At 44.2% G+C, this 14,293-nt stretch overlaps 1 protein-coding gene across 2 annotated transcripts in view; it reads right to left on the bottom strand.

Moving 5' to 3' along the window:
- dock11 (dedicator of cytokinesis 11) overlaps positions 1 to 14,293 on the bottom strand; it is a gene marked incomplete at its 5' end in the record, with an annotated part of 52,879 nt that overhangs the window by 23,874 nt on the left and 14,712 nt on the right. Inside the window, 19 exons of one of the 2 annotated variants that reach the window (XM_079295676.1) lie at positions 174 to 212; positions 609 to 720; positions 2,044 to 2,127; positions 2,258 to 2,404; positions 2,923 to 2,994; positions 3,714 to 3,839; positions 3,927 to 3,996; positions 4,081 to 4,202; positions 5,018 to 5,107; positions 5,345 to 5,428; positions 5,522 to 5,634; positions 5,744 to 5,867; positions 7,347 to 7,439; positions 9,656 to 9,721; positions 9,875 to 10,059; positions 10,860 to 10,936; positions 11,177 to 11,299; positions 11,456 to 11,538; positions 11,668 to 11,790. In XM_079295676.1, coding sequence (XP_079151802.1) covers positions 174 to 212; positions 609 to 720; positions 2,044 to 2,127; positions 2,258 to 2,404; positions 2,923 to 2,994; positions 3,714 to 3,839; positions 3,927 to 3,996; positions 4,081 to 4,202; positions 5,018 to 5,107; positions 5,345 to 5,428; positions 5,522 to 5,634; positions 5,744 to 5,867; positions 7,347 to 7,439; positions 9,656 to 9,721; positions 9,875 to 10,059; positions 10,860 to 10,936; positions 11,177 to 11,299; positions 11,456 to 11,538; positions 11,668 to 11,790 — 1,933 coding nt within the window. The remainder of the gene's footprint in view (positions 1 to 173; positions 213 to 608; positions 721 to 2,043; positions 2,128 to 2,257; positions 2,405 to 2,922; positions 2,995 to 3,713; positions 3,840 to 3,926; positions 3,997 to 4,080; positions 4,203 to 5,017; positions 5,108 to 5,344; positions 5,429 to 5,521; positions 5,635 to 5,743; positions 5,868 to 7,346; positions 7,440 to 9,655; positions 9,722 to 9,874; positions 10,060 to 10,859; positions 10,937 to 11,176; positions 11,300 to 11,455; positions 11,539 to 11,667; positions 11,791 to 14,293) is intronic. The other variant, XM_079295677.1, reaches the window with a different exon arrangement.

The following is a 14,293-nucleotide window of genomic DNA, read 5'->3' as shown; positions in this document are numbered from 1 at the left end:
GTGCTAAGTGAGTGAGTGGGAGTGAATAAGTGTCCTGTGAGAGAGAAAAAGGCAGGACGCAGACAGGATGGCGGGGTTAGTGCACGTCAGAGCAAGGAGGTGCAGGTCATTGGCATACGGCAGCAAACGTATGTGGCGTTGATGTGCAGTATGGTGCGGTGAGCTTCACCTACCTACAGGGCCAAAAAGCTCCGTCGCATACGGTATAAAATCTGACCACAAGCAAAACACAAAAAACAGGAGGGAGGGGGGGTGAAAATGAAGAAATCGGGAGGTGAAACTGTAAACAACCCATGCAGCATTTCAACAGCACACAGTCGTTTGCTTGTCACTTTCGCTTGTGTGTTTGTATCAATTAGTGTTTGGATAAATGTGTTCAGCAGGTATAACAGGTGTGACTTGCCACCTGCTCAATAATAGACCTGTGTATGCATGGGCCAAACAACCAGGCAGGTTAATACAGGGGACGAGTGTGGATGGGTGTGGGTCAGAAGGAGGCTGCTGAGGGGTATTTGGGGTTCATGTGAGAGACGGTCAGTGGTTACATGTGTGGTAGGAAGCATAATGCGTTCAAATGGAAGGCAGGATGTGACGTCCGACTCGCTCACCTTGTACCCGCTGCATCTTGGTGCGCCCAAAAGCCATGGGCAGGTTGAGAGGGATGAAGTGTTCGTGGTTACACACGGTCATCAGGAAGTCAAATTTCATTTCAGTCAGCACCTGTGGCCAAAAGAGGACACGCCCATGTAAGTGCATTATATAAATTCCCAACAACCACCGCAGAGCATAACTATAATTCTCCTCATTCAAATATAATACTCGACGCCTCAGACATGGCTTCTCAAACAAAGTGTCAGGTGTCTGCGCTGGTTTTGTTAGCCAAATGAGGTAGGGCGGGAGATACGCGTTTGTCAGTTATGTAAATATTAGACAAAACAAGTTGTCCAAAGTAGCTGATCAGCAAAATAAAAGATACTTTTAGTTTAATTCTGTCCTCTTATCAATGATAAGAGCTTAATAATATTACAATAAAAACTTTATTTGTACTTTTCACACAAGAAATGCAAAAAGGGCTTTACAATAAAAGATCGACATAGAATGAACATAAACAACTTTAGAAGGTAATTTGAGACTTATTTAATATAAATGTTTTGACGTCTTGTGCATAATTAATATTCGGTACCTATGTGTCTGCAAACACAGACGCTCACAACTTCCCAAATGCACTACAGTTCTGGATTACACCAATGTAAGCCTTTTAATCCCATCTCAGAACGTCTTCCATGGGGTGTAACCCCATGCAACATCTTGCCCAAATACCATCTTCTGTGTTGGGATAGTCTTGTCAAATTCCATAACAGCTGCTTAACCTTTAAAATTCTTAATGGCCTTGCACCTCCCCCGTTGAGCACTTTCATAACACAAAAGACCAATAGCAGACTAACCAGAGCAACAGCTCGCAGGAGAAGCAAGTTTAGCCAGCTATCATACTCTGTCACAGCTTCCGTCACCTGGAACACTCTCCCATCACACATAAGACAGAGCACCACATACAGGTTCTTCACACACAACCTCAAAGCCTGGCTCATTAACAACCAGGTGTGTCAGCACTAACAGTCTCATGCCTGCCATGTCCGTATGTAGCCTGCCTGTCTGCCTGTCTGCCTGTCTGTCTGTCTGCCTGTCTGTCTGCCTGCCTGCTTGTCTGTCATGTTTGATCCTGTGTCTGCAGGATTGTATTGCACAGCTCTGTTTGCTTGTTTTTGTGTTGTTGTCTTTTTAAACAGTTTTTAAATGTTTAAATGTTTTTAGCGGCTTCTAACACCGTGCCCAGGGACAACGGTTGAAAATTAGCTTTTTTAGCTAACACTGTCACATTTACAGTCATGTTTTTATTAATGTGTGCTGTCGATTAATGTGAACTGTCCCTGTACAAATAAAATCTTAATAATAATAATAACCTCACTGCAGGTTAGGATTTTTAAACATGAAAAACAACATTTTTGCAGCACGTACTGATGTATATGTACACTGAGCATGTACCTTGGGATCTCTGAGACCGAAATGACACATGTAGTGGTTGACCAGGCCGAAGGCAAAGCCCCTGTTCATGACGGTCAGGCACCTCTGAGGGAGAGAAAACGTGGTGAGCGCATTGTACGCCGCTGAGGGAACGGACACAACAAACACATCTCTGTTCTGGAGGAGAGTTCAAAGTAAAAACTGTGCAATGGTGTTAAATCAGCTCAGGTCAGACCTTGATGAAATTGGCCAGGCTCAGGTTGATGCAGCGGGCTTCCTCTAGGATTTCCATGTGGCGGATGGTGATGTGTGGCATGATGGACAACACCAGCGACTGGAGCGCCTGGTGGAAACTGTCGGGGAAGCGCTGGGGCCGCGGCATCTGATGAGACGGTCGGGGACAAACATGTAACGGCAGATCGCTTGTTTGAGGGCTTCAAAAAGTGAAAAATGACAAACAGGCAGGGACATTATGAAGACAGATTAGCAGCGTGCGGATACACTTGGAGGGGAAATCCATTTTCTCTCAACAGATGGCCGTTTGATTTTTATCTTAACAGCTTCGGCCCTCACTTTGATGACCGCTGAACATCTGGCTTTGCGGATTACAGCCCAGATGAACTGCAAACACGTGGCATCACAATGTGGAATATACACACGGCTCAGTGAGTCACTTTGAGCCTCTTGTGCTTCCTCTGAGTGTGTGTGAGGTTTAAACGTGTTGTCGTGATACGTGACATCACGTTGTGTGTGTTTGCTTGTGGGGCCGTGCCAGATGTAGACATTTGAACTTTGGGGTAGTGTCTGAAGCAAAGACTTGCACTGTTAAACACACAGAATGTGAAATCTGAGCTGCTCAAGTTAGTTGCCTAAAGGAAGAAGAAATCCCTTAATACCAACCTTGATGCGATTGCCCTCTTCCAGGTACTGAGCCATGGATTTGACTATAGTTTCAAAGAAGAACCAGGAGTACTACAGAAAGGGATAAAAGAGGAACGGGGTTAGCCTGCTATGGGTATTTCCCAAAGTGCGGATAAGCGCCCCAGGGGAAAAAAGAAAAAGGGTGATGACCCAGAAAATATGTTTAAACAAATAGATTAAATTACAGTAGAAGCCGCTACATGCTTCAGGGTTTCTTCTCAGGTCACAAAGACTTTACTTTCTGATTGGAGGACTTGGTGAGCCGTTGTACAGGCAAGTCTGCAGCCTGCTGTTCAACAGTGGTACTTTCTCTCAGGTCAAACGCTCTAGGTCTTCTGTCCCACGCACACGATGTAAGACCCGTGGTGACCGAGCCTTTGAGGCAGTGGCCCGAGGCTCTGGAATGCTCTGCCTGCAACTCTGCGCCTCGCAGATACTGTGGATACTTTTAAAAGCCAGCTAAAAACCCACCTGTTTAGGCTGGCGTTTGTGTAAAAGTAAACCCATGTCCTAGACCTGCTCTTAAAATATGTTTTACATTTTTATTTTATTTTTTATTATTTTTTATTTTATTTTTAAATTTTCTCTGTGTATATAATTGATTGACCCTAGGGTCACATTGTGTTTGTTATGCTTTTAAATGTCTGCTCTGTTAAGCACTTTGTGATACTACTGTCTGTGAAAAGCGCTATATAAATAAAATTCATTCATTCATTCATTCATTCATACTACAGCCGAGCTGCACGACCAAAATAGCAGAGCGCACGCACCTTGAGCAGTTTGTTGCTGGTGTTGAAATCGGCAGTTTGCTTGAGGGTGGCTGTTACAGCGGTGGCCAGCATCTCATGGGTAGTCGCTGAGTTTCCTGATGTCGGGTTGTTGGCCACAAACACATACTAAGAAGGGGATTAAACTCATTCATCAATTATGTAAATCTTTAGATTTGTATTACCCCTGTAGCAGCGTTTGTGTTGGTGGGCTACCTTAACAAAAGAGCGCAGGTAGTGTTCCAGGCCCTCCTCGTGACATCTGGAGACTACATGTATGATCACCCTGAAGGCACAGAAGCAGGGCAGGGTTACACCGTGAGCGTCTATCATCAGTATCAAACAGCACAAACTGAGGCGAGCAACTGACCGCAGAGAGTTGACGGCAATCTCATGGGTTGCTTTGGTTGTTGCTGTGAGCACCCCAAACAGCTGCATCAGCACCGTTGGTAGGAAGCTGATGATTACATGAGTCTCCATGGCATGCAGGCACTGTAGGAGGGGAGAAATAAAAATACGGTGTCAACACGTTTACAGAAGCTACGGATTCTGCTGGTTGGGGTCTTGAAGAAGGTTTTCCTAAAAGCAAAACTCTGGTCACCACCGGCAGTGAGAACGGACTTGACGAAGGTCCGGAGGGACCGAAACGTTGTGCAGGATTTTTTCTGAATCAAGTATGACTGGACATAAAATATGTGAGTGACTTGATCTTGAAACAAAGAAAGTAAACTCAGTCTACATGTGAGAAAAACCCGTGTGATTCAGTAATTGATGCTTCAAAATCTCACGGAGAAGACTTGTACTTTTAAGTCTGACCGCCACCAAAAAATGTTGTGCGTATTAAGGTGGACAGCCTCCTCATAAATAAGATGTCCCAGTGGATTCTCTCATTATTAGAGATCATTTCTCTTCAGCACCCGAGGCACTGGAGAAAGTTCTCTCAAGTTATATAACCCAGACTGTGAAACAGTGTCTGTGACTGTATACACCTGTTTACACCATTACCAAGATATGGTGGCGGATATGTACCAGTCTTTGACATTAACAACTGAACATTATTTATTTATCTTCTACTTGTATTTTCATATTTATAGATCTATCAACTGTTTATCAAAGCAAGCAATTCTCCTGATTTGTCTGGCTTGAATCTGAACTTAGGTTTAAACCTCACATTGATAAAGTTTACACTCTGTGTCTAAACGAATTTCGCCATTATAAAACATTTTCTTTGTGTTGATATGGATGATATCTTTTATGGAGCCTGTAAACTGCTCCCTGCTCTAACAGGACTGAGTGTGTTGACTCACCTTCAGGTATTTGATCAGTTCTGCTGGGTTTCCCTCCGCTGTCGTCCTCATCAGCTGGCAGTGCTGGAAGAATTTGTGTAGATGCAGGTCCTGTGGAGGAAACAGCACAATATTACTACCATCCACACACACTGTCTTTACACCAGCTACCTTAGAGGGATAGTTTGGATTTCATGACGTGAGGTTGTAAACCCCGTAGTCCGTGTATCACCTACAGTAGAGGGAGTTTGGAGAAACAGACAGGGCCTGTAACTCATACACCATAATAATGCCTGCTGTACGTATATGTGGGTATTCAAAGAATGATTGACGAGTTAATTGTTGTACCTGAGCGTATATTGTTGATGCCACGTGGGTCCTCACTTTGAACAGTGTCTTGGCATTTTCCACCCACTTGATATCTGGCTGGGACTGTTTAGGCACAATAAAATATGAAGCATTTAGGAGTTTTCTTTCTTTGATTATAGAGCATTGGTGGGGTCACAGAGTCTTGGTAAACTGTACCTTCCTGGTGTCCTGACACAGGTATCCAGCAGGCAAGGCGGCTGCTACAGGCAGCTGGAGCTCCACTGACTGCATCCTCCCGTCTTTCAGCAAAGGCATCCAAGAGTAACCCACTGGAACACAGGAACGCAGACTTACTGGGTGTCATTCATCAGGACACATAACATTACATAACACAGCCAAAGAGATTAGAATCTAAATAAGAGAGACCAGCACACTCACCCAGTGACTCGACTCCCTCTCGCCTCTTGCTGCTGGCCTTGCTGCTGGACTCACAGCTGACGTGGTAAAAGGTGAAGAGGATGTGGTGTTTCTCATGAACGTGGACCGGCAGCTCAATCTTCACCTGGACACAGTGGAACAACTCGCTTTTTATACCTTTAATAAATCAGCAACATTTCCGTCATCTTACCGACGTCAGAATAGGAACATACTGACACCAATAATGGATTTAATACAGCGTACTACCAGTAATAACATCAAAAGTTCCTACCATAGAGGTTTTCACTCAATTAATGTCACTTATGTTCCAAATACAGTGCCTTGTTTATTTAGAAAACAGTACCTTCATATTTCACACTCTTTCAGGGATCGTGTTAAAGTTGTGTTTTTCATTGCTGGTCATTTTAATGGTCATTTGTCGTGCAATTTGGCACAAAGACCCAGGGGACTTGTACAACGGCGTATAAGGGCCATTGTAGGTAAAAGATATTGAATATTGAAATTAAAGTCACAAATATAAGATGAATCAAATCTGAACATTTTTATTTTACTTTTTAATTACTTCACTTCCCAAGGTTGGATCAACCTCATCACACCACCGCTTGCCTTGTATTATGCCTGCAGTGGATGACCTAATCAAATTACACTTTGGTTTTGTGATCATCATATTATCATAAGCATCGGGAATTTGAAGTGACTGCTGTGAATTGGGCCTATTCAGAGGAAAACTGATACATACTGATTTGAGTTTTTTTCTCATAAATGTACCACGTTAATCTAATCTCATAGTGTAATTATTAGGCTCCATTATTCATTTATTTTTACCTCCTATAATCGTCTCAAACACGTGATACAGTATTTGTGAATCCCTTAAAAAAAAACACCTCATCCACCAGGGGGCAGCACCAGCAAGGAAATGTGTTTTCTCTGTGTCCTGCTGCTGATGATTTTCTCACAGGAAGTGACACAATGTATTTTCCACTAGTACAGATCTAGTAACAAACAATCTGCTTAAGAATGTCTTGAATGATTATGACAGGAGTATGAATCATTCGGTTGGTGTGTTAAATTTCCTGTCTTGGGAAAGTCAAGACCTCCATGAGATGGTGTGACAGCCTTCAAGGCCGTCTGCGTCCTGACTATGATTATAAAAATAACAATAGTACATTTTAGAGAGCGCTTGCCAGCGTATTTAAAGATGCTTTGCAGGATAAAAAGATCAAGGCAAAACATGTGAGAAGATAAAGATCACCGTCGTCCTGTTCTCTCCATGATGAGACTGGAGGCTCAAGCATGTGGAGGTAAATCCCGGTGAGGGTGCCTATGTGTGTGTGCATGCGGGACTCTTAAGATCCTAATCCGTTTGATACCGGGACCAGATGGAGCCCCTCTGCCCCGCCTCTCCAACAGTATCCTGACCGTACCTCTGCCGCTGAGCCCCTGGCCTCATGTGTGTGTAGAGAGGTCTGTGACTGTTTAATTGGAATTCAGTGTTGATAACCTGATGAATGAGTGCTTCTGCTTCTGTTAAAAATGTTATGCTCAATGCAGCCAATATGATATTGCATTTGAGCGGGTCGGGGTAACGAGGAAACCCTCTCACCTCGTCGTAGAACTCCGGGCTCTGGTTGTGGTGCAGGACGGCTGCGTAGGCGCTGCTGGTGAAGAGTGAGTCTCCCGGCTTGCCGTAGATGCACTGGAAGGCAAGCGAGCACAAGTCAGTCATCAAACTGTGGCCCTTTGAAGTGCTCACAAATCTGTGATTACTGACAATATTTGGAGAAAAGACGGGGTGAGTGTGCGAGCCCCTCGTATGAACCTTTGAAGCGCCGACGGATTAAACAAAGAGCTGAGGAACCGGAGGAGGGAACCTGACATTATCAAAAGCATGGCCTTTGACAAGAGAACCTATACACATGCTCAGGCCTTCCAAAGCACTGTTTACCTTATTGTAATGAAGCGACAGTGCCCTGCCTCCACTGCTGGAGGATGATGACAGAAAACCAACCAACAGAACAATTACAGCGCTTTGACTCCACATGTGATGACATGAATATTAACGGATGGAAAATGTGGGGTTCTCTAGGAGAGACATTGCACAACCAAAGCTCTGTTTTCTATCAGAGCAGCAGCCCCTGCAGGAGGAAGTTCTGTGAGAATCATAAACCTGTGTATCGAGAGTCACGCTTGAGCGGGTCAGGATATTTCTAACGATGGGCGACAGAAGGGGAGAAAAAAAACTCCAGGCCTGTTCTGATGACTGGTTTTGAAAGCGTAATTAGGATGCTAACAGTTGCAGTCATCTCTAATGAACAATAACGAGCAGTGCTGGCCAGAGGAAGGACAGAGTTCTGGAGCCAACAGATTCAAATTGAGACTGATTGGAGCGGGGAGGGAGAGAGAGAGGGAGAGAGAGAGAGAGAGAGAGAGAGAGAGAGAGAGAGAGAGAGAGAGAGAGAGAGAGAGAGAGAGAGAGAGAGAGAGAGAGAGAGAGAGAGAGAGAGAGAGAGAGAGAGAGAGAGAGAGAGAGAGAGAGAGAGAGAGAGAGAGAGAGAGAGAGAGAGAGAGAGAGAGAGAGAGAGAGAGAGAGAGAGAGGGAGAGAGAGAGAGAGAGAGAGAGAGGACAATGTTCAAATTGTAATTCACAGCCTCTGGGAAACCCCTATCTTCTTGAACTTGAACTTGAATGCAAAATCCCAGAGCGTCTGATTAAAATCTCCTGAGAGGCGTGCCGCTGGCTCCCGCTCATTGTGCGGCCTCGCTGTACTTCAGCCATTGTTCGAGACCAGACGCATGACTGGGTGCTTATCTGCCCGTCCGGACTGACTCAATCACGGGCATCAAGTGCAAATGCTTTGGCTGGTAGCAGTCAAAAATAATTTTGTGGAAAGCGGAAAGAGTTTCCACCCACAAATATTTGACATGTGTGGCCAGAGAGACATAGCGAGGAAGAGGAGGGAGGAAAAGAGTGACCATACATTATCTTCTCCTGCCAGCTATAATAACCAGCTTCTGTAAGCGTTTCCTCTCTCCTTTTCTGGCTTCTCAGCTGCACTCCGACTTCCACTTTGTGAAAAGCAATGAAACAAAATCGTGTTTGAGGCCGCTGCCATCGATCAAATCTCACGTAGGACATTCTGAAAGTTCTCATGACCTTTGCTTCAGGCTCCTGGCAGTCTGTTGGAAATGAAGTGTTCATCCTCTCCAACCATCCATCTACTCATCTATCTTCTGCGTGATCGTCCTTTGTTCAGTCTAAACCTTATCTGGACTGTATTTTCTGCGATTATATATTCTTCTATTTGTGCATGTATATTGTCCTGAGGATGCTTTTTGACAGAAATATCAAAAACTTAAATAATAAACTCCTCCCTCTTCCTGGCAGTCTGTAGTGTGTCATGTCACGTCGTGGTCCATCTGATTCCTGCATACAGGCAGAAACTAAAGCTCTGTAAACCTGCGGTGAGGACATTTAAGCAGTGGACCAGTGAAGCTGTGGAGGATCTACAGACTGGGATGTTTTCAGGACTGCTACCAACAGTCTGGATGAGCACACAGAGGATGTGAGTCATGCATCAGCTTCTGTGAAGACAGCGGTGTTCCAACCAGCACCAGGGTGAGTTATAACAACGACGAACCCTGGTTCACAGCAGACCTCAGACAGCGAAGGCTGCACAAGGATCATGCATTGAGGAGTGGGGACAAGGACATGTACAAAGAGGCAAAATACAGGTTCCCTGTATCTAAGATGAGGTATTATCATTCTTTAAGAAAAATAATTGTATCAGAAGTTACAAGAAAAAAGTTGTAACATTTCCAGAATAAAGTCTTAAGTTGTAATATTTTGTGAATAAGGTCAAGTGTGAGTATCACTACATATTACACTATATGCATAGAGTTCATACAACTCACCTTTAAAGTGGGTGTACCTTCTTCATCCGAATCTCTGAACTGGATGCAGACTGCAATGTTTCTCGCCTGGTGTGGAAACATGACGTCAGTCAGTCAATGCACACAGCAGAGCAGCTAATCAGTGAGCGTGAGGCAGCGATAGCACAGAACACAGTGGTTGCTGAGAGATTTTCCTCATTCATATGAACTTTTGACCCAGCTTCATTCGGAGCCACACACCTTGGTGAAGGTCTTCTGGTTGTCGTATTTGAGCTGCAGGGGGCAGACGTACAGCTGGTTCTTGTAGGTGGTGAAGGGGTAGTTGTACTTGGCCTCGTCGGGGAGAAACTCCTCCACCTCCACCGACACCCGTTCACAGCCGTCCTCGAAGGGCTTGACGGGAACGTAAGAGGACGTCACCGTATCTGGAGGAGAGAACGCACGAGTCAGGGGACCGGCCCTCTAACGCTGTGTTCACGTTTCCAGAGCCAACACCGAACTCATCGCCGTTTCGTATATATGTGAGTGAAGTCCACTGCAAATGCCCAAACTGTCAGTGCAGACACACATACTGATATTGATTACAGATGAGACCTTGTAAATCAAACATACATAGTTTTAGGCTGCATATTAATATTAATTATCTTAACCAAACCTCGTGGCTTCTTTTTTTAAAAGATGCTCCGATATCCTCCAAGGTAAAAAAGTGTCCCCGTCAAAAAGCTGCCATACAATTATTAATTAATATTGTGTTCCACTTTCACAGTTTAATCCTTTAACCAACTTCAGTCCTGATCATTACTACCAAATATTCATTTTCAGAATTTTAACTCTAAATACCAGCCGTTTTATTTATTGACACTAGTAAAACACAGAAATTAAAAAAAATGTTGTTTACTAAATGCTAGTTTTTATCTTACATTTATCTTAGACGACAAAAATGCCCCCTTCCTAAAACTGCTATAAAAATAGGAACAAATTAGATTTTGATGAATTAGTTTTTGTGCTGGAAACCAGAAAAATTGAATGTATTTGCTCTAAAGAGCAAACAAGAGAAGGGACTCAATCTGGTGGAAATGCCCGTTCATCAAAAATAGTCGTTTAAATGTGTTTCAATGGGGACATTTTTGTCTTTAAGGAGCTATTGTACATTGTTCAGTGATGCGTGTGTTTTAAGACTCGACAAATGTTAGAATAAGGGGCGCGTTTACAAGCGACAACATACTTGAGAAGTCAGGTGGGACACACTCAATGGTGACATTCAGCTGTCCTGGGATGGTCTGAAGCTTGCTCTTCTCAGGTCTGACAAGGAAAAATAGATTCAAAACAACAACAAGACACAGTTAAGTCTGAATAAAGAACTTTCTACTGTTTAAAAAGTGTTATTTATTTACAGGGTGACCTCAAACGTTTGTATTGTAATGCAGAGCAATGCTATTTGAAATTCAGACTTAAAAAGGGATAAATGTGCAAGCGGATGAGTGTTTTGAGCCACAGTAACTGAGCACTGGCTAAAATAGCAGAAGCGTGCTAATGACTCACTTCCTGATGTCGGCCAGCAGCTTGATGATGTCGTCAGTGGAGACTTTGCTGCTGTCCTGGCGGTAGAGAGGAGAAAACTTCCCGTCCATGTCCAGGCTGCCCTGGGCGTCTTTGAACACCTGCCTGAGGACACATTACACAGCGCGTGTACATAACAGAGGAATAGACTTTAACCTCAATGAACCATCTCATCATAATGATATCTTTCATGCATTTGTATGAGGCTGTTCCGAAGATGACTCCAGTAATATTTTGACTCGTGGGTTCTTCCTGTCTTACTTGGCAGCCCAGGCAAACGGCATCCTGTACTGGCCCAAGCGTTGGCATGTCTGCTTGGCAGCTTTGAGCACCTTCTGAGCCGTCTGCGGCGACAAGACAAACAGAGGACGCAAAATCAAAACGGAGCAGAAAAGACAAAGACCAGCGCTGCTTTCATCGTGTGTATGTCTTTAAATGAGGTGAAAAGCTGGGGGGGGGGGGGGGCAGTGGACCTTGTTGATGTCGGAGGTCTTGATGTACGGCTCGGCACAGTGCGTGATGCCGTTCTGCAACACCTTCTCCACGCGGGCCACCAGGAAGATGTCTGCATGGGGGTTGGTCACTGAAAAGATCCCCTGGAGGAGAGAGAGAGGGAGCGAGGGAGCTGATTATAGGAGGGACTCCATGACATAGTGCACCACAACATCTGTGGTTGTATCAGCAGACTGGCAACCATCAGCAGCAATTCAAACTCAAAATGCCTTTTCAGTCGTAGATCCATCCACTGCTTCTCTACAAGTGCAGGGGAAGTGGCTGCTGGTTCTACAGGAAAACCACACAGGGGCTCACATCTATTTGTGGTCTGGTGAGATGGGGCCGTCTTTTAAGCTTGTAGTGTCAGTTCACACAAACAATGTGGAGGGGACAGAAATTACATTCGGACAAACCATGCAGCTCATATTAATACATAAAAGTTTCAGCGTAAACCTGAGCGAGTCAGACAGACACACTTCCTGGTTGCACTCCAAGCCATAACCCTGTCCCTCCGCCCTCAATCACTGGTCTTCAGCGTTTTAACACAACCACGCAGCTGTTTCGGGTTGCAATCTTGCACATTTGTTGCCACACAACGTCTGGAGAAAACAAGGCTCCTCAATTCAACATCATACTTTCTAGAATAGCTCACAAACAGTGTCACAGCTCAACAACCCCCCCCCCCCCAAACATTCGCACTTCGACAAATGCATTGGATTTGTGAATTATGTCATGAACTGGAAAGCTGTGGGCTCCTGAGAGCTGCTGGTGAGGAGGAGCACTGTGGGAGCGGGAGGCTCCGTCTTTGGACCACACCCAATGCACCTAAATTAAACTGTGGTCTGCACACTGATCACAGAGGCGGAGGCCGCTCTGTTTGTATGCATGTGTTTCTATGCAAGTGTTCTGCCGGTGTGGCACTTTCACAGATGGCGGTTGGCAGAATGTGACATTACGTCTATGAATGAGACTTGGAGCGGCTCTTTTATTTTGTGTCGGCAGCTTTCCAACTGCTGCAGTCTCTGTTACTAACACAGCAGAGGTTTAGGAAGATAAGGAAGACTAAGGGGGGGGGGGAGATAAAGGTTCCCAGTTACCTTCTTAGATTTGTCTCTTTTATTTAGTATATACACATATATTTTATACTTCTTTTTTCTCTTTTTAATTAGCTTATTCTTGATACAATCCGATATCTTTTATATCATCTGTTTTACGTCGGTAAATGTAGATGAATAGAATTCTATAATTCTTTCACATAAATTGAAATGAGCACTGACAATATACTGTATGCATTATCTTCTTCGGCTCAATAAAATATCTGAAATAAGAAAACAGCAAAACATATACTGTTTCTGCCTCAAATACTTGTTTGACTCTCTGTTATTCATCTCCTCACAGCCCAGTAATGACACATATCACCGAAATAGAAAGTGGATATCTGAGTATGTTTTATAACTGCTGATAATTTACAACAGCCACAAGTCTTGCTGAGTGAGTAAATCATATTAACGGGCCAAGAGGTGAGTAACAGACTGTGTGTGCGTGTGTGTGTGTGTGTGTGCGTGCGTGCGTGCGTGCGTGCGTGCGTGCGTGCGTGTGTGTGCTTGCACCTTACAGCACTTGCAGGAGTTTGCCTGAGCCAAGAGTAACACTCACTCACGGCCATTATCATTTCCAAAAATATAAAACTGGCGACCTAAGGGATCCTGAAATCACTAGCAAGTGTTCGCTGAATGAGCTAAACTGAGGCCCCGTGGATCCTTTTTCAAGTTTTTACAGGCTGGACAAGAACCAAGCACCGTCTGGAGACACACTCGCCATCTGGAAAAACTACAACAGTATGAAAAATGAAAGCACAGCACGGGAAAGATCAGACAACATGAAAAATGTAGGGTATCAGTCATGTTCCACTGGTGATAATTCACTTTGTAAATCCCAAGTTCTGTTTCAGAGGCGGTGGTCTTCCGAGGACACACCACACAGAGGGGTTTCCTGTAAATACAACCCTCTGAACCACAGCACATAGAGGTTCTCGCTGGTGTTTCAAGTAGTCAGTTTATTGGTGTTTAGGATGGAAAAGAGGGAATAAATGTATAGTACCTTCAGCTGCATTTGTTATGTGGAAGGGCATTCTTGCTCGGTGATGTTGATTAACTCACTGTTTCTGAAGCAACTTTAAGAGAGGTTTGTCACAAATAAGAACACAATCTGAACAAACGGCAAGAAACAACACTAAGATTAAGAGCTACAAAGACAAAGTCGTTAACATCTGACTCCCAGCAGCTCGACCTAAACAACACAGAGGGAGAGTGAACCACAGTCTGAACGAACGCTCTTCATGTGTAATTGCTTTAAACGCGAGAGAAAAGAGAATTAGGAATCAGTAAAACACATCACAGAACCTCTAAAATGACAGGACGACAGTCTAATAAGCAAGCTGCATCAGCAGAGTCACGGTGGCTTTAGTTTGTAATTGTACAAACCAATCCCAGAGATAAAACACAGCAAACCTCTACTTAAAGGAGCTTGCCTTCAAGTAATAATCCTGAAGATTTTAATTAAAATAAATGTCACTATCCGTCGCCAATGAGGTAACACAACTGT

Source organism: Melanostigma gelatinosum (assembly GCF_949748355.1).
Source record: "Melanostigma gelatinosum genome assembly, chromosome: 23".
Taxonomy (NCBI): domain Eukaryota; kingdom Metazoa; phylum Chordata; class Actinopteri; order Perciformes; family Zoarcidae; genus Melanostigma; species Melanostigma gelatinosum.
This window is presented reverse-complemented; position numbering and strand designations above follow the sequence as displayed.